This window comes from Malaclemys terrapin, chromosome 2 (assembly GCF_027887155.1).
Source record: "Malaclemys terrapin pileata isolate rMalTer1 chromosome 2, rMalTer1.hap1, whole genome shotgun sequence".
In the NCBI taxonomy this organism is placed as follows: Eukaryota; Metazoa; Chordata; order Testudines; family Emydidae; genus Malaclemys; species Malaclemys terrapin.
In genome coordinates this window covers 154,468,107-154,491,783 of record NC_071506.1, presented here as the reverse complement: position 1 = coordinate 154,491,783, position 23,677 = coordinate 154,468,107, and the positions used below count along the sequence as shown (strand labels likewise).

At 40.9% G+C, this 23,677-nt stretch overlaps 1 protein-coding gene across 1 annotated transcript in view; it reads right to left on the bottom strand.

The window, feature by feature from the left end:
• The window catches only part of DNAH5 (dynein axonemal heavy chain 5), a 222,059-nt gene that overhangs the window by 69,667 nt on the left and 128,715 nt on the right, over positions 1–23,677 (bottom strand). Inside the window, exons 50-55 of the mRNA XM_054019813.1 lie at positions 20,503–20,726; positions 18,432–18,630; positions 8,152–8,324; positions 4,581–4,711; positions 3,811–3,964; positions 1,121–1,388 (exon numbers count right to left, since the gene is read on the bottom strand). Coding sequence (XP_053875788.1) covers positions 1,121–1,388; positions 3,811–3,964; positions 4,581–4,711; positions 8,152–8,324; positions 18,432–18,630; positions 20,503–20,726 — 1,149 coding nt within the window. The remainder of the gene's footprint in view (positions 1–1,120; positions 1,389–3,810; positions 3,965–4,580; positions 4,712–8,151; positions 8,325–18,431; positions 18,631–20,502; positions 20,727–23,677) is intronic.

The following is a 23,677-nucleotide window of genomic DNA, read 5'->3' as shown; positions in this document are numbered from 1 at the left end:
TGTGGTTAAATAGAGCTATCAACTCTGCTTATTTTGAAAACTTACATGGTATTAAATCCCTTTTATTCCAACTCATAGGTAGAATATTCATTAAAACTATCATCCTCATTAGTTTTGAACCTATTCCCCCCACTCTCCAAACCCTACATCATCAGCCACCTATTTCCTGCCGAAGAGCCTCTAGAACATTCCCATTAACTATTAACTTAGTGAGAAAGTGAGCACTCTATAATAAAAGTTTTCTTCAGAAACAATCGCATTGAAGATGATTTCATTAAAATATACTCATTTGTGATGTTAATGATATAGTTATCCTTCCAGAAGAAAAAAGTGCAACCAGCATAATCTTCACATTTCTTCCTCCCATGTTGGCTAATTATTCTTTTGTGGCTTATCTGCTAAATATGCACACACTTTAGTAATGTTTTTGGGAAGAATTCCCTTCTTGACTGGTTTCAAATGTGTGGGTTTAATTTCTTTCTTTTGTTCAGCGTTTTCACATCAGGACTTTTTCAGGTAAGGTTCAACAATATGGAATGTTTTAAAATATTAGCTATCAGGTTACTTAAACAATGGGTCCAGAAATATATTTTACTAAATAATGTTCTGGTATTTTTCTAGTCAACTTATAGAGTAATGGATGTGGATTTTTTCAGCAACATTCCATGGCCGCTTTTAGCAAATATGTGGGCAGCATGCAAAAATATGAAGTGGAGCATCTTAGAGAAGGCAGTGAGGGGAGAAGGAAACTTAGAGGGTAGCCAATTATGACTTAAAGCTTGTTCTAAGTCCTGAAAATAAAGTATTTATTATTTGTTTTTAATCTTTTCTTTGAATGACTAAAGGGTATCTTTAAGGGTGAAGGATTTTTCCAGTATCACATTTTAAGCCTTTTTTATATAATGGAAATTTGCCTTTAAAAGAGACACAATAGAGTCTTTTATGATTCTGGGTGTCACAGACTACACTATTAACCTCAAACAGAACAAAGAAAAGCTTAAATCCAATATTATGAGTCGAAGAAGCTTGCCCATTTGGTAAGGGGGGAATTTTCCCTATTTACTTAATTGAATTTCCAGATTCAGCATAGCAGGACTACAGAGCTTCAACTAACACTCACCTGCAACCAGTGCATCCTTAGGCCACCGGCTGAACCAGTCTGTAGTGCAACCAGAAATAAGGGCAGGGAACTTCAGGGCTCTGTTTCGGAATTTTTCACCCACTGGTGAAAAACAAAGTATTACATGGAGGTTCTGACGGACTCTGGTCATGAAATATTCATACAAATTCTCATTGGTTGGAGGTCGACGTGGGTGCTCCTTTTTCATGATAGGTATGAGATCACTAGTGATCTCATCAATTTCATCACGTGCAAACAAGTTGGAGACCTTAACAAAAAGAAGCAGACTTTTTAAAAGCAGTTTGGTGGGCTATTGTGACTGGAATGATGTACTGTGGAAGCTCTCATTCGCAGAGCATGACAAGTAGGTGCATACAGTTCTGATATAAACACATTGGGCCCCTCGCTCCACACCATTTCATCAGTTTTATGTCATTGACTCTATCAAAACCAGTGGAGTCACACTGGTAACAAACTGGTCTAAGAATGGAGAATCAGACCCACTATGACTAATTTTACTTGCTGCTTTAAAACACTTGGGTTAATTTCCCTCATTTTAGTGTTAAGTTAACTAGTTAAAACACCTCTCTGGAACAAAACCTGCCACCCTAAATACAATGTATGTTAGTAATTTTAGATATAACTTTACCTCCTTCCCGCACAAGCCTATTTTACTTCTGAAAGTTATTAAAACTCTGAATCAAACAGAAAACTTTATAAAATGTTTAAGAAACAAAGTTCACATTGTTTCAGATCTCATCCTTTATTTCTATAATGTGTTTCAGTTAGAGTTTGTCAAGACATCTAAAAGACTTGATTCACATATTTTCATTCTAGGGGATAAATAGCTCTACACTAAATTTCATAGAATCATAGAATTATAGAAGATTAGAGTTGGAAGAGACCTCAGGAGGTCATCTAGTCCACACCCTGCTCAAAGCAGGGTTACCATCAACTAAATCATCCCAGCCAGGGCTTTGTCAAGCAGGGCCTTAAAAATCTCTAAGGATGGTGATTCCACCACCTCCCGAGGTAACCCATTCCAGTGCTCCACCACCATCCCAGTGAAATAGTTTTTCCTAATATCCAACCTAGACCTTCCCCACTGCAACTTGAAACCATTGCTTCTTGTTCTGTCATCTGCCACCACTGAGAACAGCCGAGCTCCATCCTCTTTGGAACCCCCCCTTCAGGTAGTTGAAGGCTGCTATCAAATCCCCCCTCTTCTCTTCTGCAGAAGAGAGCAGTTAAATGAGCCCAGTTCCCTCAGCCTCTCCTCGTAAGTCATGTCTTCCAGTCCCCTAGTCATTTTTGTTGCCCTCCGCTGGACTCTCTCCAATTTGTCCACATCCCTTCTGTAGTGGGGTGGGGGCCCAAAAATGGATGCAATACTCCAGATGTGGCCTCACCAGTGCCAAATAGAGGGGAATAATCACTTCCTTCGATCTGCTGGCAATGCTCCTACTAATGCAGCCCAATATGCCATTAGCCTTCTTGGCAACAAGGGCACACTGTTGACTCATATCCAGCTTCTCGTCCACTGTAATCCCCAGGTCCTTGCCGCTTAGCCAGTCAGTCCCCAGCCTGTAGCAGTGCATGGGATTCTTCCATCCTAAGTGCAGGACTCTGCACTTGTCCTTGTTGAACCTCATCAGATTTCTTTTGGCCCAATCCTCCAATTTGTCTATGTCACTCTGGACCCTATCCCTACCCTCCAGCGTATCCACTTCTCCCCCGAGCTTAGTGTCATCCGTGAACTTTCTGAGGATGCAATCCATCCCATCATCCAGATCATTAATGAAGATGTTGAAAAAAAACAGCCCCAGGACAGACCCCTGGGGCACTCTACTTGATACTGGCTGCCAACTAGACATCAAGCCGTTGATCACTACACATTGAGACAGACGATCTAGCCAGATTTCTATCCACCTTATAGTCCATTCATCCAATCCATACTTTTTTAACTTGCTGGCAAGAACACTGTGATAAACTGTAACAAAAGCTTTGCTAAAGTCAAGGTATATCACGTCCACCGCTTTCCCTATATCCACAGAGCCAGTTATTTCATCATAGAAGGCAATCAGGTTGGTCAGGCATGACTTGCTCTTGGTGAATCCACGTTGACTGTTCCTGATCACCTTCCTCTCCTCCAAGTGCTTCAAAATGGATTCCTTGAGGACCTGCTCCATGATTTTTCCAGGGACTGAGGTGAGGCTGAGCGGTCTGTAGTTCCCCGGATTCTCCTTCTTCCCTTTTTTAAAGATGGGCACTATATTTGCCTTTTTCCAGTCGTCCGGGACCTCCCCTGATCACCACAAGTTTTCAAAGATAATGGCCAATGGCTCTGCAATCACATCAGCCAACTCTCTCAGCACCCTCAGATGCATTAGATCCGGGCCTATGTTCTGGTGCATGTCCATGTTTTCTAAATAGTCCTTAACCTGTTCTTTCACCACTGAGGGCTGCTACAGCTTTGCCTCACCACACAGTCAGATTCTGTGATGGAGAGATGACCAATTTGTATTAAGATTCCAGTGCCGCATATCGCTTGAGACTGCATTTGTAAAACTGCTGCCATGATGTCTAAGAGACTACTCACATGAATCAAGCTACCCATAATCAGGCCCTCTCTCTGCTCCCTGATTACAAAACCAAAAAGGATGAAAGAAACAAGACAGTAAAAATTGTACCTCTCCAGATGATAAAACATTATTCAGGTATTCTAAGAAAGACTCATCTTTGATCTCATTATCTGTAAAAATGAAGCTGATGCCCTTTCCTTGTAGCCCTGCTGTCCTGTACAAGAGCTTCAGGTCTTCCATCAGGTTTGAAGTGTTGTATGATCTAGAGAAAAAACAGTTATGTTGCCACTCAAAACTTTTAAATGGGGATGTTGGTAAACAAATGTGCCCAGCAAAAATATCTTTGCATTCAATGCACAAACTATGTAATTATGCTCAAGAATATCCATTTAGAGTGGTTAAAGAGCCACAGCCCATTTTAAGTCTCAATTTAAATAAACATACCCAATTTGTAATTTTGTCATCATTTCTTTTTTTAAAAGAGGTAAATGTTGCCCCCTTTCTCTGTGACTCTTAAAGACCCACTCAAACACAAAAGGGATTAATGGTGCATGGCAAACAAACCAACCGCACAAAACACACTCTCAAAGGCACAAAGTAAACTAAATTAAGAAAACATTTTTCTCCAGGCTTTTAATTACAGTAATTTCAGGCATTAACCTGTTATTTTTTGCTTATTTAAGAAAGACATTCAGACTGGGAGGACACATTGAATTTCAGCACAGAAAACAAAGGCAAACATTTTTAAAAAGCTCTTAAGGATGCACACGTTTCCATTCTCAACTGTGGTTGCCACTATATGCTCTGCTTGTAGAAGGAATCCAAAACCCAGAAATCAGAGTACATGTTATTGAAATATATCTTGTTCAACAGCCTACCTTGTTAAAGTGATCTGGAATGTAGCATAGCCAGCTATGAATGATGCCAGTTTAGTCAAGCTCTGCTTTCCTGAGCCACCAACTCCAACGAGGAGAGCATTTCCACGAGGGGTGCGAATCACACGAGAAATCTACAGATCAACATGGCAGTTTGTTGCTAAATATATGGAATGTTGTGCCAGAACAATTTAAGCCACCATAGCAAGGGGAACCTTCGAATTAGTGAGAACCTTAGAATTATCACACTTTTATTTTGTGAATTACAAATCCTTTAATTTTGAAAACTTATTTGTATGAGAAACTGATCACATGTAAACACAACATACCATTATAGAACAGGAAGTGCTATTTCCACTTTAAATATTACTATATGATAACAGTGTTGTCTTGTCAGAATAGATTTCTACAGGATTTCCTGTAATACCATATAAACCTTATGCTCTATATCTCCCTTACCGTTCACTGTAAATTTAACATTAATTTTGATTTCTCATTTGTGTAAATCAAAAGTAACTCATTAGTCATCAGAGTTACTGGTGTAGTGTCAGACTGAGAGCTATTAAAGTAACTTCAAAACATTGGGGAGAAGAAAGATAGTTTAGAGGACAAAGCCCTGGGCTGGGATACAGGAAGCCTAGGTTCAATTTGCATGTCAACCATAAGCTTTTTGTGCAACTTTGGGCAGCTCACTTAATCTACTCTGTGAGTCGGTCTTCCATCTGTGAAATGGTATTCCTGTTGCCCTGTCTTCCATGGGCATCATGATGATAAAATCCATTAATGATTCTGAGACATCCCCATACCATGGTCATGAGTGCCATGTAAGTACCTAGATAGATAAAGCTAAGTACTGTACAGTTTTAAGAAGCACAATCCTCTGTTTCCACAATCAACCACCTTCACTGTAGTACTGGCATTTTTATATATTATTGGGCTAGAACATTTCACAAGTGGAGTTCCTTTTCCTTCCCATCTCACTATTTTAAATGTATTTTAAACAAAGGCATAGTGATCAGATCATGCCCCACATTTCCCTTCATACCTAGCTCTGTCATAAGGGACATCTACACTTCAAGATGGAGGCAGAATTTCCAACTTGAGGAGACCCATGTTTAGCACGTTAGCTCAATTACAGCTAACACAGGCATGTCTCCTCGAGCTGGAAATTACACTTCCAGTTTGAGGTGCAGATGTACCCTTAGTGACAAGAGCCAAATTCTCCTTCAATTTACATGCAAATGACTGCACTGATCACCAGGATAATAGGCCTGCAGTGAACAAGGTGGGCTGAGGAGAGTGGTATCTACTCTAGGGTTAGGTTTGGTGGATTTGCTCAGCAGGATGGGGAATTCCTTTAAATGAACTCATTCTCACATAAACAGACACAGCAGGAATGTCAGCAGTGAAGATCAGGGATGGGTTCCTAGCTGTCTTTTAAAAAGCCAGTTATAGGCTTTGCTATGGGCTTCTCTGCAACCTAGGTTATTACTGTGGGATGCAAGTCTTTGCCCCAATGGGCCCTGTCTTGTGTTACTGGATGAAAGCTCTGTTTTAAAGCACCGTCTTAGGCTCCACATCCTCACCCCATCTCCTTGCCACCATTCAGCAGGTTTGTTAGGGGCAGACAATGCCTCCCCCAACAGGTCTGACTGGTACATTGCAACCAGCCTGGGAGAGCAGCCAAGGAAGCAATAAATAGCCCCGCAGACGGGAATCCTCTGCAGCCGTCACGTATTTGTCCATGGTTCTGGAGCCCAGTTGCTGAGAGTTCATCATCTGCTCTCAATGTGATGCTGTAGCTAAGAGGACTAATGGGATCCTCTGATGTATAAAGTAATATGAAGTAGGAGTAGGAAAGTGTATTCCCTCTGTATACAGCATTAGCAAAACTGTTACTGGAATCATATGTCCAGTTCCCGTGTCCACTCTTCTAAAAGGATGTTGAGCTGGAAAGGGTTCAGAAAAGAGCTATACAAGTATTTGAGACCCAGAAACATGCCTTATAATAAGAGACTGACATTTTATCTATTTAGTTTAGCCAAGAGAAGGCTAAGGCTAAGAAGTGACTTGATGATGGTCTATTAGAACCTATGTAAGAAAGAGACATCTGACAGTAGATTCTGTTCTTTAACCTACCAGAAAAAGGCACAGTGAGATTGTCATGCTTAAACTAGGCAAATTCAGACTAGAAATAAGGTTCACATTTTTAAGTGAAGGTAATTAGCCATTGGAACAATTTACCTAGGGTTTTGGTTGATTCTCTGTCAATAGAAGTCTTTAAGTCAAGATTGGATATCTTTCTAACAGATATGACATAGCTCAAACAGAAGTTATGGGCTTGATCCCACAGTTACTGGTCAAAGTTCAATGGCCTGTGAAGTCAGGCAAGTAATCACAGTGTTACCATTTTGCCTTAATCTATGCATGTATACATTTACGAACAGTTAATGCTGTTGTACAAGGGTTTGGACCAAAATTTATACCTGGACAGGATTACCACCACTACTTACCAAACTAAAAATTGTTAGCAGAACCTCACTAATCTGCTCTGAGTTACTTTTTGCAGATTACCCAATTTTTTAAATTCATTTTTTAACAATCAAACACAAAAATGCAATTTTCAACAGCACATCAAAGTTGGGTTTTTTTATTTCAACAAGTGTAATTTATTACTACTTACTAGTACTTTTTTACCACATTTTTTTTCAATTAATGTAATCTAGTTCAAGTAATCTAATATAAGACCTCACCACAACTTTTATTAAAATAATGGCTGAGAAACAGGGCTGAGCCCACGGTGCAGTGAAGAAATACAAGGTTTGCAGTTTACAAAGGAAGAATTAGGGTGATATTACTATTTAGGTTAGAAACTTTCTGTGTTTCCATCATCCTGGGTTCCACTGTGCTCTGAATTATAATCAGCTGTGTGCAGTAAGTATAATGAGTTTCACTTTCTGAGGTTTGACAAAACAAGAGAGCATACTGTGAATCAGGAGTGGAAATTTGTAGCTAGACTTTGCCCCCATTCTAAATGGCTGTGTGGCTGAGTAAGGCTGACCTTGCTTTTCCCTACAAAGATGCTTTGGTGCTACCCCAACTGTGGGTTTTGTCATTATGGGCAGAGTGAGGGATGGGGGTGGGGGAGGGCAATACTACTTTCTGCAACCCAATTAATAGAAAAAGGCAAAGAAAAGCATTGTATGTAAAACCATGGTTCTACTTCTCTGGCTAGATGGGAGAGGAAAGGTGTGTTTGATGCATTTTATAAAGAGTCGATGTGCTCTATTACCCATTCAGGTGAGGGAAGCTCCAAGGAATTGTGTTTCCTTTGGATGCCTCACCACTCGGTATTTGGAACTGTGGCTAAATGCACATCTAGCCCTTTATATTTTTATGCAAAAATCTAGACTTGTGTTATGTTACTTTAAAACAGAAACAAAATACAAGCCTATACCCCCACTTTATTTGACAGAATAACTGAAATCCCACATGATTACAGAAAGTAAAATCTTTTATAATGTCAAACTTCTGGTCATGAAAAGGCAGGAGGAGGAGAAAGTGCTCATCCTACCTTGACTAAATGAATCATAGCATCTTTGAAGAACACCATGTCCAGACGTGCACCCCGAATGCTCTCGTTGTATGTTTGTAGAAACATATTTAAACGGTCCTTTAGGTGATTAAAAGATTCAATTGGCTCATAGATTTTAGGCATATCAAAGACAGTTTCTTCTGGCTCTTCACCTGTGAGAAGAAGTGATAACAAGTTGTTAAGAGTGGAAATTACTGAGGAGGGCTGAGTTTTTCTCTTTCCCTAAAGATATGCTCTAGATATCAGCCATCACATTTTTGTAACCTCTTTCCTATGTCATCTGAAGTGGATGGCTGAATGATTTAGGGCCTGCGCCTACTCCATTGGAAATCAATCATATCTGAGTTAAATGACATCAGGACTGAGACCTTAACAAAGTACTATAACTGGTAGCAGATGCCACACCTTTTTTTTTTTTTTTTAATGCAGTATTCACTGGGAATGTAAGTTTATTTTATAAACAAGCAGACATCGTGCACATAAACAAGGGGGCCCATTTATTATGCTGTATTCTCTATTAATATGATATATTGGCAGTTTAAGTACATGCCCATTGCAAACTAAGTTGACGCACCTCATTTTATTTACCTCAGACAGAAATTAAACTGTAGAAAGGTCAGAACAATTGACTGCGTGATATATAATTCAATAAAAAGTCTCTAAAATAAAATGCATGGACCACTTCTTTCTTTATTAAATCTAGAACATTTAAATTCTTCATAGACCAGCAGCTGAAAAAAAAAGCTATGCGGTTTTCCTAGGCATACAACATGGGCAGAGAAAGGCTACATCCATAATTTAAGTTATGTTTTTCCATGAGGCTCTGCTATGTGGCAAGACATAATACAGCTGCTCAAAAAAGTGAATGCAGGTAAACATGCATATATTAAGCACCTGGCCAAAGTTTATCTTCATTTGTATCCTAATATTAATCAATTATGGATAGAGACATGTGGTGCAAAGAGGTGGATAGCACATTTCGCTACCACATTCCCTCACATCCCTTGCTGACAGTGAAAATGATACACAACTAAATTCTGCTCTCAATTACGTGCTTAAAACTCCACAGACTTTAGGATTTTATCCTATATACTTCAGAGAGATAATGCCATGGCACATTCTCTGTGAAAAGCATTAATTTGCTATGACCATTGGATATTTCTAGTAGATACAAGGTGCAGCATCAATAGGCTTCTGCTTACCTTCCTATTACCTCAAAAATTACATGGGCTCATCACCGTAATTTCGGTATTCTAAGGGTTGATGAGCAATTGTTAAGAAGGTATAATACCCATCACTTGATTGCAAGATCAAAATGCTTAATCTGATCTGTGCATACATCATCAAGTCCAGCTGCTTTGCCATTCTTCAGGTGACTTGTTCCAGCATTGAGTTAATCTATTGTAGTCATCAAGCACCTTACATCATGAAAGAGTTTTATAACCAGTGTTCAGAGGTGAAAGTAAGCCGGTCCGGTCTGGTACGGCATACCGGCAAGAGCCAGTATGCCGTGCCGGACTGGACTGGCTTCTCCGGCAGTGATTTAAAGGGCCCGGTGCTCCAGCCGCTGTGGGGAGCCCTGGGCCCTTTAAATCACTGCTGCAGCTCCGGCAGCCAGCGGGGATTTAAAGGTCCCAGAGCTCCGGTCCCTGCGGGGAGCTCCGCGCCCTTTAAAGCACCACCCGAGCCCTGCTGCCGGAGCTCCAGTGGTGCTTTAAAGGTTCCAGGGCTCCTCGCAGTGGCTGGAGCACCAAGCCCTTAAAATCCCCGCCAGAGCCCGGCTGCTGCTACCCCAGCGATGGCAGGGCTCCAGCAGTGATTTAAAGGGCCTGGGGCTCCCCGCAGCGGCAGGAGCACCGGGCCCTTTAAATTTCTGCCCGAGCCCGGCTGCTGGAGCCTCGGGAGCCAGGCTCCAGCAGGGATTTAAAGGGCCCAGGCTCCCCGCAGTGGCTGGAGCCCCAGGCCCTTTAAATCACCCCCGGAGCCCTGCCACCACTACCCCAGCCGTAGCCCGAGCCCTGCCACCCTGGGGTAGCGGTGGCAGGGCTCCCGTGGTGATTTAAAGGGCCCGGAGCTCTATGGTGGCTGGAGTCCTGGGCCCTTTAATTCGCCCCTGAGCTCCGGGGCTCCCAGCCGCCTCTACAGCTGGTAGCTCTGGAGTGCTTTAGAGGCCCTGGGGCTCCCACCCACAGCCGGAGCCCCAGGGCCTTTAAATCTTGAAAGGCCCTGCCTCTTCCCATTGAGGCCATACCCACTCATGACTCCAGCGTACCAGTAAGTCCTTTAAGTTACTTTCACTCCTGCCAGTGTTGTGCCTTTGGATACGACAGCTGGTAAGGTAGAACTGAGGTTATGGAATGAAAGACTACACGCAGTTGGACACACTGAAATAAATCTGGACCCCTCGGAGGACTTTTCTGGAGGGGCCAATACAGACTGGTCAATGTAGTGATGCCTGAATAAACTGGCAAATCAAAGATTAATGTGATCAAATAGGGCTACTTTAATTATACGAATATATGTGAGAACAGTGAGGTGCAGACCATAGACTCATAGACTTTAAGGTCAGAAGGGACCATTATGATCATCTAGTCCGACCTCCTGTACAACGCAGGCCACAGAATCACACCTACCCACTCCTGTAACAAACCCCTAACCTATGTCTGAGTAATAATAATATATGGAGATATACCTATTTCATAGAACTGGAAGGGACCCCAAAAAGTCATTGAGTCTAACCCCCTGCCTTCACTAGCAGGACCAAGTACTGATTTTGCCCCAGATCCCTAAGTGGCCCCCTCAAGGATTGAGCTCACAACCCTGGGTTTAGCAGGCCAATGCTCAAACCAATGAGCTATCCCTCCCCACTTACCAACTCTTTGGGGAGACCTATATGAAGGAGGACCTCACTGTAGTGATGGACAGAGTCCTCGCTTGTGCATGGTTCTAGAAAAGCCTCTAGTTTGTGACCAGGATACGAGAAAAGGAGAACCTCAAAAATACATATTATCTGTATTAAAGAAACCATCCGATAATCGCGGAGAAGGATGAAGTCTGAACATTTTATTTTTTCCAAAAAGCTGATTAGTTCAGAAGGATGAAGCGATCATCATCAAAGGAGAGTAACAGGAAATGAGGGATTTGTGTTAAAAGTACTGTGGGTGACATTTTTACTTCTCTGAATTTGTCTATTTACTTCTATTTACCTGATCTGTTCTTCATTTTTAGAGTGACAGCAGTCTAAATGTGTTGTCATTTACAAGTACATAATGGGGGGAGGACTTCTTATCAAGATGGATGTAATCAAGGAAATAGCTTTTCATCAAAAACTAGAAGTCCGCAAAGTAAACTCGAGGAGCTCTGCTAACATTAATAGTTCACACATCCTTTGCCAGGCATGCAATGAAAACAAGAACTCCTCTCAATTTCAATGGGAATTTTGAAACTGCTACAAATTTATGAATCCTTAATTGTACATTAGTTCTGTGTACACAAAGTAATTTATTTACAGCAATCTTAAAAATAATTACATTTAATTGATAATTTTGATGTTAACATGCAAAATGCTGGGTAACAGATTAATATCCAAACTTTAAAAAACTTATCTTGAAATGCTGAATTAAGCATTTCAGGTTTCATCTGATGAAACTATTAATAAGATAATTAAAAGCAAAAGTCATTTTCATAGAATTGCTTGTAAGTTAGTAACACTATAAAATCTTAAACCGTTTCTTTTCTGTATATGGAAGACCGCTCTGCAGTGATATTTCTGTCATATTTCCAACTCACTAACACCTCTTGTACATTTGTTCTGCTAACATTTCAGGTATTTGGACACAATTATAAAATGTTTTCTACAAATAAAAGACATTCATAAAGCTATTACTAGTAGTTTTTATACCATTACACAACAGTATATAAATGCTTAATTCTAACATTATGAGCAATAGTGATACCCCTCAAAGTGAAAGTCATACAGGGAAGTTTCATCCAAGCACCCTACACTTAATAGTTTATTTCCTAATAAACTATATACAGTGTTTTTAGCCAGATTCTCCAAAGTTAAAAAAAACACCACCACTCATTTCTGGCTGGCTCACACGTTAATCTTATCTTTAAGTGATTTTTCTTTCTCTTGACCTAACTTGAAATATAATACACTTCCTTTAAATAAAGTCTCATCAGATTTTCTCCCCTTAGGATAGTTCTTTGTGGGTTTGTGTTTATTTTTTACCATTATACTGTATATTGATTCATTATACTGACAATTATATTTAAGTATTTTCAGAGAGTTGTACCATTTCACAGATAGTGACTAAGACAAATATGTGACTAAAAGCTTAATCCTGCTCCTGCTGAAGTCACTATGATTTTTACTACTGAGTTCAAAGCTGGCATGATCAGGCCTTAAGAAGATGACAGACAGCAGAAGTGCTTGGATAAGCAACAAGAGCAGTAGCAGATTTTAATGAATATACCTGTCATCTTGATCCCGTTTCTTCCCACTCCATCTCTCTTTAAGTTATTAGAAAGGAAGAACAATCCCATGATGGGTAGAAAAATGCTCTGAAGTTTTCAAACTGTTCTGATATCTGACATACTACAGGGCATGCAGCAGTTGCCAACTACTTTCAGATTAGTGATCAGTTGTCCTTTTCTAGTGGCTGATACCCCATCTACTCTGTCTCTTGCTCTGCTATCAGGGATATGTACTTTGAAGTTACAGTATGAAGAGATTAGGGTGACCAGACAGCAAGTGTGAAAAATCGGGACAGAGGTGGGGGGTAATCGGAGCCTATATAAGAAAAAAAAAAAATTGGACTGTCCCTATAAAATCGGGACATCTGGTCACCCTAGAAGAGATTGAAACAAATGAGTAATCATGTGACTGGACAGTTCATGGGTAGCAGATTAATATGGAAACTTCATGCAGAGGATTTTTGAAATTGAGACAGTTATTTTAAAAAAATTAGGGCTGTCAATCGATTAAAAAAAGTAATTACGATTAATTGCATGATTAATTGCACTTCTAAACAATAATAGAATACCATTTATTTAAATATTTTGGATGTTTTCTATATTTTCAAATACATTGATTTCAATAACACAGAATACAAAGTGTTCAATGCTCACTTTATATTTATTTTTTATTACAAATATTTGCAATGTAAAAAAAAAAGAAGAAATAGTATTTTTCAATTCCCCCATTACAAGTACTATAGTGCAATCTCTTTATCATAAAAGTTGAATTTACAAATGTAGAATTATGTACAAAAATAACTGTATTCAAAAACAAAACAATGTAAAACTTTAGATCCTACCAGTCCAATCAGTCCTACTTCTTGTTCAGCCAATCGCTCAGACAAACAAGTGTATTCACATTTGTGGGAGATAATACTGCCCGCTTCTTGTTTACAATGTCACCTAAAAGTCAGAACAGGTGTTTGCATGGCACTGTTGTAGCCAGCGTCGCAAGATATTTACATGCCAGATGTGCTAAAGATTCATGTCCCTTCATGCTTCAACCACCATTCCAGAGGACGTGTCCATGCTGATGACAGATTCTGCTTCATAACGATCCAAAGCAGTACAGACTGACAAATGTTCATTTTCATCATCTGAGTAAGATGCCACCAACAGAAAGTTGATTTTCGGATTCTGTAGTTTCCGCATCAGAGTTTAGACTTTTGAAAGCATGCTCCACACCCCATCCCACTCAGATTTTAGAAGGCACTTCAGATTCTTAAACTTTGAGTCGAGTGCTGTATCTTTAGAAATTTCGCATTGGTAACTTTTGTGTTTTGTCAAATCTGCAGTGAAAGCGTTCTTAAAACAAACAATAGGTGCTGGGTCATCATCCAAGACTGCTATAACATGAAATATAGGGCAGAATGTGGGTAAAACGGAGCAGGAGACATACAATTCTCCCCCCAAGGAGTTCATTCACAAATTTAATTAACGCATTATTTTTTTAACGAGCATCATCAGCATGGAAGCATGTCCTCTGGAATGGTGGCCAAAGCATGAAGGGGGATACAAATGTTTAGCATATCTGGTATATAAATACCTTGCAATGACGGCTACAAAAGTGCCATGCAAACACCTATTCTCACTTTCAGGTGACACTGTAAATAAGAAGCAGGCAGCATTATTTCCCATAAACGTAAACAAACTTGTTTCTCTTAGCGATTGGCTGAACAGGAAGTAGGACTGAGACGACCTGTAGGCTCTAAAGTTTTAGATTGTTTTGGTTTTGAATGCAGTTATGTAACAACAACAACAAAATCTACATTTGTAAGTTGCACCTTCATGATAAAGAGATTGCACTACAGTACTTGTATGAGGTGAATTGAAAAATACTATTTCTTTTATTTTTTACAGTGCAAACATTTGTAATAAAAATAATATAAAGTGAGCACTGTACACTTTGTATTCCGTGTTGTAATTGAAATCAATATATTTGAAAATGTAGAAAAACATCCAAAAATATTTAATAAATTTCAATTGGTATTCTATTGTTTAACAGTGCAATTAAAGCTGTGATTAATCACAATTAATTTTTTTAATCGTGATTCTTTTTTTTTTAGTTAATCGCAGGAATTAACTGTGATTAATCGACAGGCCTAAAAAAAAATCCATGCAACATCCAAACTCAATTCCTGTTCTTACACTCCAATATAGCAGGAAACAGCTGACTGTCCTCTCTGCTTCTAAGGCCCTGGTCTGAGGGAGAAAGCTGAGTCTTGTGACCCATTTGACTAGCAAAACATTAGCTTCAGTCTGAGAATAAGTGAGAGCTGTAAAGAAAGGTAATTGGGAGGGTTCTCAGCGCTCTGACAAGCACAATAAGTACAATCAGCCACTAAGAAATGAGAACCTCCTACTTTGTCAAAGAATGTAGATAAGTGTCTTGGTTAAAGGCACGTAACTCTAGTACATATGCAGGGGAAGAATTTTAAATGTTCACTTCATAGCCTTACGTCCTACAGTCTTCTCTCTTTGCTTGCGTTTTGTTTCACAAAGGAGAATGTTACTTTCCTTATAGTAACTGGAGGTTCTTTGAGATGTGTGGTCCCTATTTGTATTCCACTGTGTACTCATGCACTTCATGCATGCAATTGTAGAACTCTTGAAAACAGTGTCAGTTGGTCCACACAGGCACACTCGCTCTCCTTGTGCCTCTGATCAAGGAGATTAAGGGTTGAACAGATCAACCTCTCCTCCAGTTCCTTCTCTACCGTAAATCCAAGAATGTTTTGAAGCAGAGGGGAAGGAGGGCAGACAGGGTCCACATATCTCGAAGAACCTCCAGTTATTACACAGTCGGCAAGTAACTTTCTCTTCTTCTTTGATTGCTGGTCCCTATGTGTATTCCACTCTGGGTGACTGACAAGCAGTACTGAAGAAGGAGGAGGCTGCCAGGATGCAGGCAGAAAAGTCATTTGAAGTACTGCCATCCCAAAAGATGCATCAGTGGAGGAGTCCTGTACTAAATCATATTGTCTCACAAATGTGTGGATGGAACTCCATGCAACTGCTCTGCAAATGTCAAATAGAGGTACTTCTTGAAGCGATGCCATTAATATCACTTGTGTTCTTCTAGAATGAGCTCTCATCCCATGAGGGGGAGGACAATTAGACACCTGAGAGCAGAGATAGATAGATAGAGGATCCATTTGCAGATCCTCTGAGAGGATATAGCTTGACCTTGAACTCTTTCCGCTACAGCAATAAACAGTCTGGGAGTTTTTCTGATTGCCTTTATCTTTCGCAGGTAAAAGGTTAAGGCTCATCACATGTTGAGGGAATGAGGTCTCCTCTCTTCTTCCAATGCGTGTGGTTTCAGAAAAAACACAAGTGAAGTGACTGGTGCAAGTGAAACTCTGAAACTACTTTGTGGGTGAACTTCGGATGTAAACGTGATGACACCTTGTCTCTATGGAATATGGTGTCAGGCAGATCCATCATCAATGCTCCAAGCTCGCCCACCCTCCTGGCTGAGTTGATGGCTATCAGGAATGTAACCTTCATGGACAGAAGAGAAATGAAACATGTAGCTAGTAGTTCAAAAGGAGGTTAAGAGAGCACCAAAAGAATAAGGTTTAAGTCCCACTGAGGAGCAGATTTCCTTACTGACAGAAAGGCTCTGATTAGACCTTTCAGAATCTAGTAGTCGGTAAGTGAGCAAAAATTGAATAATCATGAGAAGATGGGTGGTACACATTCACTGGTGCCAGGTGGATCCCAGCTGTTCTGAGAGAAAGAAGATTGTCCAGAGTAAGGGGAATACCCACAACTCATGGGTTTCTGTTTTGCCCAGACAAAGAAACACTTCCACTTGACTAAGTAGAATATTCTAGTGGAATCTTTTCTACTGTTAGTAAGGATGCTTTGCACAGCTTCAGAGCATGAACGTTCGAGAGTTGACATCCATCCAAACACCTCACCCTGAGATGGAGTGCTTGGGGGTTAAGATGCTTGATTCTGTCTTTCCCCTCGGTCACGAGATTGGAAAAGGACTGAATGTTGATCATTGACCAAGATAACATGTGTATGAGACTCAGGAACAAGAACTGTCTGGGCCAGTTGGAGGCAATGGGGATGACTTGTACCTTGTCCAATTTACAAAATATATACATATGTATGTACAGATCCAAAACTAAAGGAAGATGAAACTCTAGACACTGGAGGTTCCAACCCAGGCCATGCGGTGATAAGAAGGAACTGTAGAGGCGGTCAGTCCACTCTGCCCTTTATCTCCTCAATTGGAGGCAAGAGGACGGCAACAGCGCATGCATGACCCAACGGACACGGCTTTCAAGAATTCTCTGACTCTGTGCTCATGTGTACGCACTGTGTAATACACACAGGTACCAGCACTCAAAGAAGTACAAGTTTTCAGCATGCATACAATGTATACTAATGCAAAAACAAGTGTCAGGGCAAGGACTGTCTACCACAAAATGTCTAGCAAAATGGGGCCCTATTCTTGGTTGGCCATCAGGCACTATCATAATTAATAAGTTAAATGTACAAATCAAAATCCATCTCTTGTACTCTACTACATTTTTTTTTCCTTTCTTGCTCATTCTTCATCTATTCCCTGTGTTTTGTGTTCCCAATATAACAAAATATTTAAGCACATGTTTGAGCACTTTCCTAAATCAGGGTCTATATTTTCTACTCCTTTCATACATTTCTCTGCACAATTCTTCCTTATTGCTCTCACCTGCCATATCATTTAGGAGTCTGTTTTCCAGCATTGGTTCAGATCATTACTTGGTTTATTCTAGTCATTGTGGTACCTCTATGTATCCATCATTTATGAGGAGGGGAGTAGCTGACTGACCTCAAAATAGTTTAATAATGGCCTTTCCCAAAACAAAAGCAATTCATACAACACAGTGAAACAGAACACAAATTTGTATCATTTGCCCATTTTTGAGCTACTTCAATTGCACTGTAAAGCAATTTAGCTTCCTTACAAAATAGTACCTAATGAATAGGCCTTCATTATTCATAACTTTTCTTGCAAGAGAAAAAATGAACAAAGCAAGTGAAAGAAAATAGGTATTTTATAAATACAAATACCAAAATAACTATTGTATAAATAAGATGTAAAACGTTATTTTGATTTGAAACACGTAGGAGAGACTATGCAACAAGTGAAAAGGACAATTTAATAGGAGTCATTAGTAATGTAGCAAGAAAACACTGAAGGCCACACACATGAGTAATGGTTGCACATAAATTACATTTACCTGACATTAATGGATTAGTCAAAATTGGGCTTTTTTGTGTACTAGTTGGGGGGCGGGATAGAGGTTAGTAAGTGTAATAACTATTTATACAGTTTTAGTTCAAGTATTGCAATCATCAGTGATTACTATATACTGGACTCATGTTACAGAACATCCTTCTGGATTGCATCATTATAGCATTATGCTTGCAACAGACCCCAGGTGCCAGATTATGCCCAGCCATTATACAGATTATCTGCTCTCCACTTCTATCCCTACATGGGTGCTGGGCATAAATGCAACTGGCAACATTAGCTACCACAAAAAGGATAGACAAGAGTTGGGACCATGGCCCTGTGAACTAACCAGAAGAGCTGGCTAGGCACTGAAGGGTGTTTATAATATGCATTCTGAAGTCTTTTCTACAGAAGCATTTACTGTATCTTTCCCTCCCCACACCCATTGTGATAAATTACCAGAACACCATTATCTCTTCTTGCATCAAGTTTCTGTAGTTACCTGTTGCTTCAGGTGGATCCCTTAAGAAGTCAACAAAGTAAGCATCAGTTTCCGAATCCACTAAAGCCTTTTTCTCTTCACCGAACTCCTCCTCAACCAATTTTGCCAAAGCTGTATCAAACCAATCTACATCCGCTGGGGTTGTGAAACGATCAGCAATAACACACTTACATTCATGCTTCCACAACTTTATCAACACCTGTTCACAAAACAAAAATCTCAATTGATTAAGTTTGTAACAGAGCATGACCGGCTCCAGGCACCAGCCAAGCAAGCTCATGCTTGGGGCGGCAGATTCTAAGGGGCAGCATTCCATCCAATCTTAGGGCAGCACGGCTGCCCTATTTTTTTTTTTTTTTTTGCTTTGCCTCTGGGTCCGGCCGCCCTGCGCGGGTTTTTTGTTGTTGTTGTTGGGGTGGTTTTTGGCTTTGCCTCCGGGTCCAGCCACCCTGCAATCCCTGTTTTTTTTTTTGCTTGGGGCGGCAAAAAAGTCAGAGCCGGCCCTGAACAGAGGAACTTGTACTCTTCACAGCCATATCTCAGCAAGGTTAGAGTTTTGTCACTATTGTTCCGTACAGTATCGCGTTACCTCTAGACAATACAAAGTAATGCTTTACTCCTTACAAGGGAAGCTGAAATAGTATTCTTTGTCAGACTTTGATTCAGCTTCATCTCAGCTTAAGTGTATGTCCAGTTTACAAAAAAAAGAGACACTTCACATTCAGGACAGAGTATTAGATGAAGCCTCATTCTAGCCTCCCAAACTACATAATTATGTGTCCAATTATTGCATGGCCAAAACCAGACTTTATGAATGCCAAGCATATTTTTACAAGCAAATTCAATAGCTGACTACCCAGTTTGCTAACAGATCTATTTCCCACTCACAAATCATACGTGTTCGTTCATAAGCTGGTGTCCACACTTTTATATGCTACTTCTGACAGCACCATCAGTGGAGATGGTTGGATAATGATTCATCTGCAGTGGGATAGTCACTGCATTGAAGACTCAACTTTATATTTCAGTATTAAAGAAAATTGGCTTTTCAAAAGGAAAATTGAAAAATTCAGAGGGAAATATTTACGTCAAGTATCTTATTTTTCACAAGGAGTGTGGATCGTACAGTAATGAAATACAGAAAGACTTGTTACAGTCCAGTGTTATTCCCTCTTCCATTTAATATATGTCTGTGCTGCAATCTTGGGCATGACTGCAGCATGGGTAGACATGCCCATGTTCGTTGTACGCACACTAGCACAGCTAGAAATAAAAGGGTAGGTGTGCTGGTACAGCCTTCAGATGGGGCTGGACAAGCATATTGGGGATCCCAGGTATTTACAGGCATTGCTATCCCATGCAGACGCTTGTGCTGCTGTTTCTCCACTGCTATGTTTAGCTGTGCTAGTACAGGTAAAGCTAGCATGGGTATGTCTGCCCATGCTGCAACTACACCTCAGACTGAAGTATAGACATATCCTTATAGCTTTAAGCCAAAAATCAGCTTTCAGCCAATTACATGGTTTGAAAACCTCAAGGCATCCTATACCTTAAGAACAAAATTATTTGTCATTAACACGCTGAATAGCTTGCTGCTATGTATGTTTATAAAATTGAATATTTTAAAAAGCTTGATTTTTCTCCATAATTTTAAAAATTGAAATAAGTTAACATTTATCAGTAAGGAAAACAGACCACAAAACTGATGCAGACAGGGTAACAAACTGGTTTCTGTTCTTTTGCTACATTGTATGTCCATAAAATCCTTTGGCAACTTAGCAATTTAGCCTTCAGTATCACAGTATTGTTTCATCACTGATGCTTATTATTTATTATTTGTATTGAGAAAGCACCTTTGAGTCCCAGATATGGAACAGGATCCTACTGTCCTAGACAGAGTACAAACACAGAACAAAACCACTGAAGATCTTACAATTTAATAAGAAAAGTGATAACAAGTAGAGACAGAGGCTTCCTACTTTATACTGAACCACCAAAGAATCAGTTATAGTCTTCATCCCATTGCTACTTAATATGCTAACTCCATGAAAGAAAGCTGTATGTTACTTACATTAGGTTCACTGATTACTTCCGATACGGTATTTAGCATCCCCTCCCAAATCCTTGAGAGATCTCGTAGATTGAAGACATAATGGAACTTGGCTGGAGTGGGTAGCATTTTGATCTTGGTCATCTGCCATAACCTGCGTGTCAGTGGCACCAATTTGGCTACTGATCTTCTCACCTCTTCTGAGAAGCCCCGCTGACTACAATAATGCCCTACGCCAATCACACCTGCGAAAAGCAAAATTGATGGTTTAAAGGGCAGTTACTAAAATAAGGCTCGTCTACACATGTAGCTATTCTGGAACAGCTATTCCTGAATAACTCCAGGCACAGACAACCTGTACATGTAAGACAGCAATACTCTTTGCACCTTCACCTCATGTCCCCTGAAATAAACCAAAATGCTGCAGCCTAGCTAAGCTATAAAATGCACTTCTTGGGCTGTATTGGGAGCAATATGCTAAGGACCAGACACCAATTATTTTAAGTCCAGGGTCAAAGTTATTTCTGCAAAATTTTTGCAGATGTGTGCAGCAGTGTAAACATGTAGCACCTGCACATGCAACAAATGTGCACAGAAATCCTGTATTTTCATATGTAACTGTGGAGCGTGCAGATTTTCCAGGGACAACTTTGGTGCCAGCCTCAGAATCTTGGATCTAGATGTCCCATTGTAAGACTATTTTCCTGAGTTTATAAATCAATTGGTGAACTTCACATTGAGTTGGAACATTCCAAGTTAAACCTGAGCAGAGACTCGATTTGGATTTTTCAACAAGAAAAATATAGTTTCCACTGAAAATGTAAAGGGGCTAAATCATGGAAACCTCTCTACTCTCTTGGGTTTTGTAAAAAATGATACTTGTTCAAGGCCTTAGTTTTGGGTCAAATTTTACCTCAGAAAGTCCATTTAAAAATGGACACCATTTTGATTTTGTGCTAACGTTACTCACAGTTTACTCCTGGGGGAATTCTGCATCACTGCACAATGCAGAATTTTGCAGAAATTAATGTTGGGCACTCAGAATTTCCTTTTTTCCCCACATAGAAATGGGCTGCAGAGATGTTGGCCACCACTAGGGGCTTCCCAGCTCATAAATAGAAGGCAAGGCTGGGGGCAGAGGGAGGGAACTGGAGGGTTCCCCGCATCTGTAGTTCCCAGCATACCCTGAAGGAAGGAGGCGGCACTCAGGAAACTCTGTGCAAGCCTGGGACCCTGCATCAGATTGTTTCTCCCTCTGGATCCCTGGGAGGGTAGGGTCTGTGAGTGTCTGGGCCGGGGTGAGGAGCTGCAGCTGGGCTCTAAGGGGTAGAGGGTGTAAGTGTCTAGGCCAGGGGACCCACAGCTGGTCTCTGGGGTGGGGGTGAGTGTCTGGCTCCCCAGCTGGGCTCTGGGGGGAAGGGGCAGAGAAGCAAGAAGAGGAAGTTACTCACTTTGTGCAGTAATGATGGTTCTTCGAGGAGTGTGTCCCTATGGGTGCTCCACTGTAGGTGTATGTGCGCCCCTGCACCTCTAATCGGAGATTTTTGATAGCCGTGTCCGTTGAGCCCGCGCATGTGCCCTCCCTCCCTTGTGGTCTGCCTCGAGGCTATTTAGCACTGCACGGGCAAACCCCCCTCACTTCCTTCTCTACCGCAGAGCCCTATTGAGAACTCCGAAGTAGAAGGGAGGGGGTGGGTTGTGAAGCACTCCTAGGGGCACACATCTCAAAGAACCATCGTTACTGCACAAGGTGAGTAACTTCCTCTTCTTCTTTGAGTAGTGTCCCTATGGGTGCTCCACTGTAGCTGACTCCCGAGCAGTATCCACCACTGGAGGCTGGGACTTCGGAGTGGAGTCTTTTACTACAAAGACTACTGTGGAGTCAAAGATGGAGTCAGCAGCCAAATCTTCAGTGATCGCATAATGTTCTGCGAAAGTATGGGCAAAAAGAACAGGAGTACTTGTGGCACCTTAGAGACTAACAAATTTATTAGAGCATAAGCTTTCGTGGACTACAGCCCACTTCTTCGGATGCAGAGGCCCAAGTCATCGCTCTATAGATTGCTGAGATAGGGGTTTCCCTACGGAATGTGATTGAGGTAGAAACGGACCTCGTGGAGTGTGTATGGACTCTGGATGGAAGCAAGTTGCCCCCTTGATAAGTTGATTAATGCAACCAGAGACCCATTTGGATAGTCTATGAGCTGATATCACAGAGCTTTTGGATCTTTCTGTGGATGAAAGGAAGAGTTTAGGGGACTTCCTGAAGTCTTTAGTCCTGTCCAAGTAGAATGCTAATGTCCTTCTAATATCTAGCATATGCACAGTTGTCTCCCAGTTGTCATAATGTGGTTTTGGGAAAAAACAGGGAGATGGATCTGTTGATTCATATGGAAAGTGCAGCGAAAGTAGGGAGAAACTTGGGATATGGCCTTGGAGTTACTTTGTCTTAAAAAAAAAAAAAAAAAAAAAAGGCTGTGAATGATGGATGTGCCAACAGGGCCGCTATTTCTCCTATGTGCCTAGCTGAGGTGATGGCAATTAGAAATGCTGTCTTCATGGACAGGGGTAAGAGAGAACAAGTTGCCCTGGACTCGGAGGGAGGTCTAGTCAAAGCCCTGAGAACTAGGTTAAAGTCCCAGGCTGGAGTGGGTGGTGTCACATGCGGGAAGAGATTCCCAATGCCCTTAAAGAATCTACGCATTAGTGGGTGAGCAAACACCAACTGGGGAGCCGTTTTCGCCGCGAGATGTACCTTAAGGGAGCTGAGTGAGAGTTTAAAATGTAGTGCAAAAACAGAGGGAGGAAAGATGAGGTTGGGTCTGTGTGTTTGGAATGACACAAACTTGGAGTTGTTTCCATTTTGTAGATAAGCATGTCGAGTGGTTAGCTTTTGGTTGTGTTGCAACATGTCTTTCACCTTGACAGAGCAATCTGCCTCTAAGCCTTGGAACTAAGAAGGAGCCAAGCTCGGAGGCGGAGGACCTGCAGGTTGGGGTTAAGGGTCAGCCCATTGTTTTGAGAGAGCAGGTGAGGAATGGGCTGAAGAGAAACAGGAGGGCATATTGCCATCTGTGTGAGGTAAGGGAGCCAGACTTGTCATGGCCAAGAGGGGCAATCAGAATAATTCTCGCTTTGTTTTGTTGAATTTTCAACAGAATCTTGGATAGAGTAGGAAACTGGGAAAAGACATACA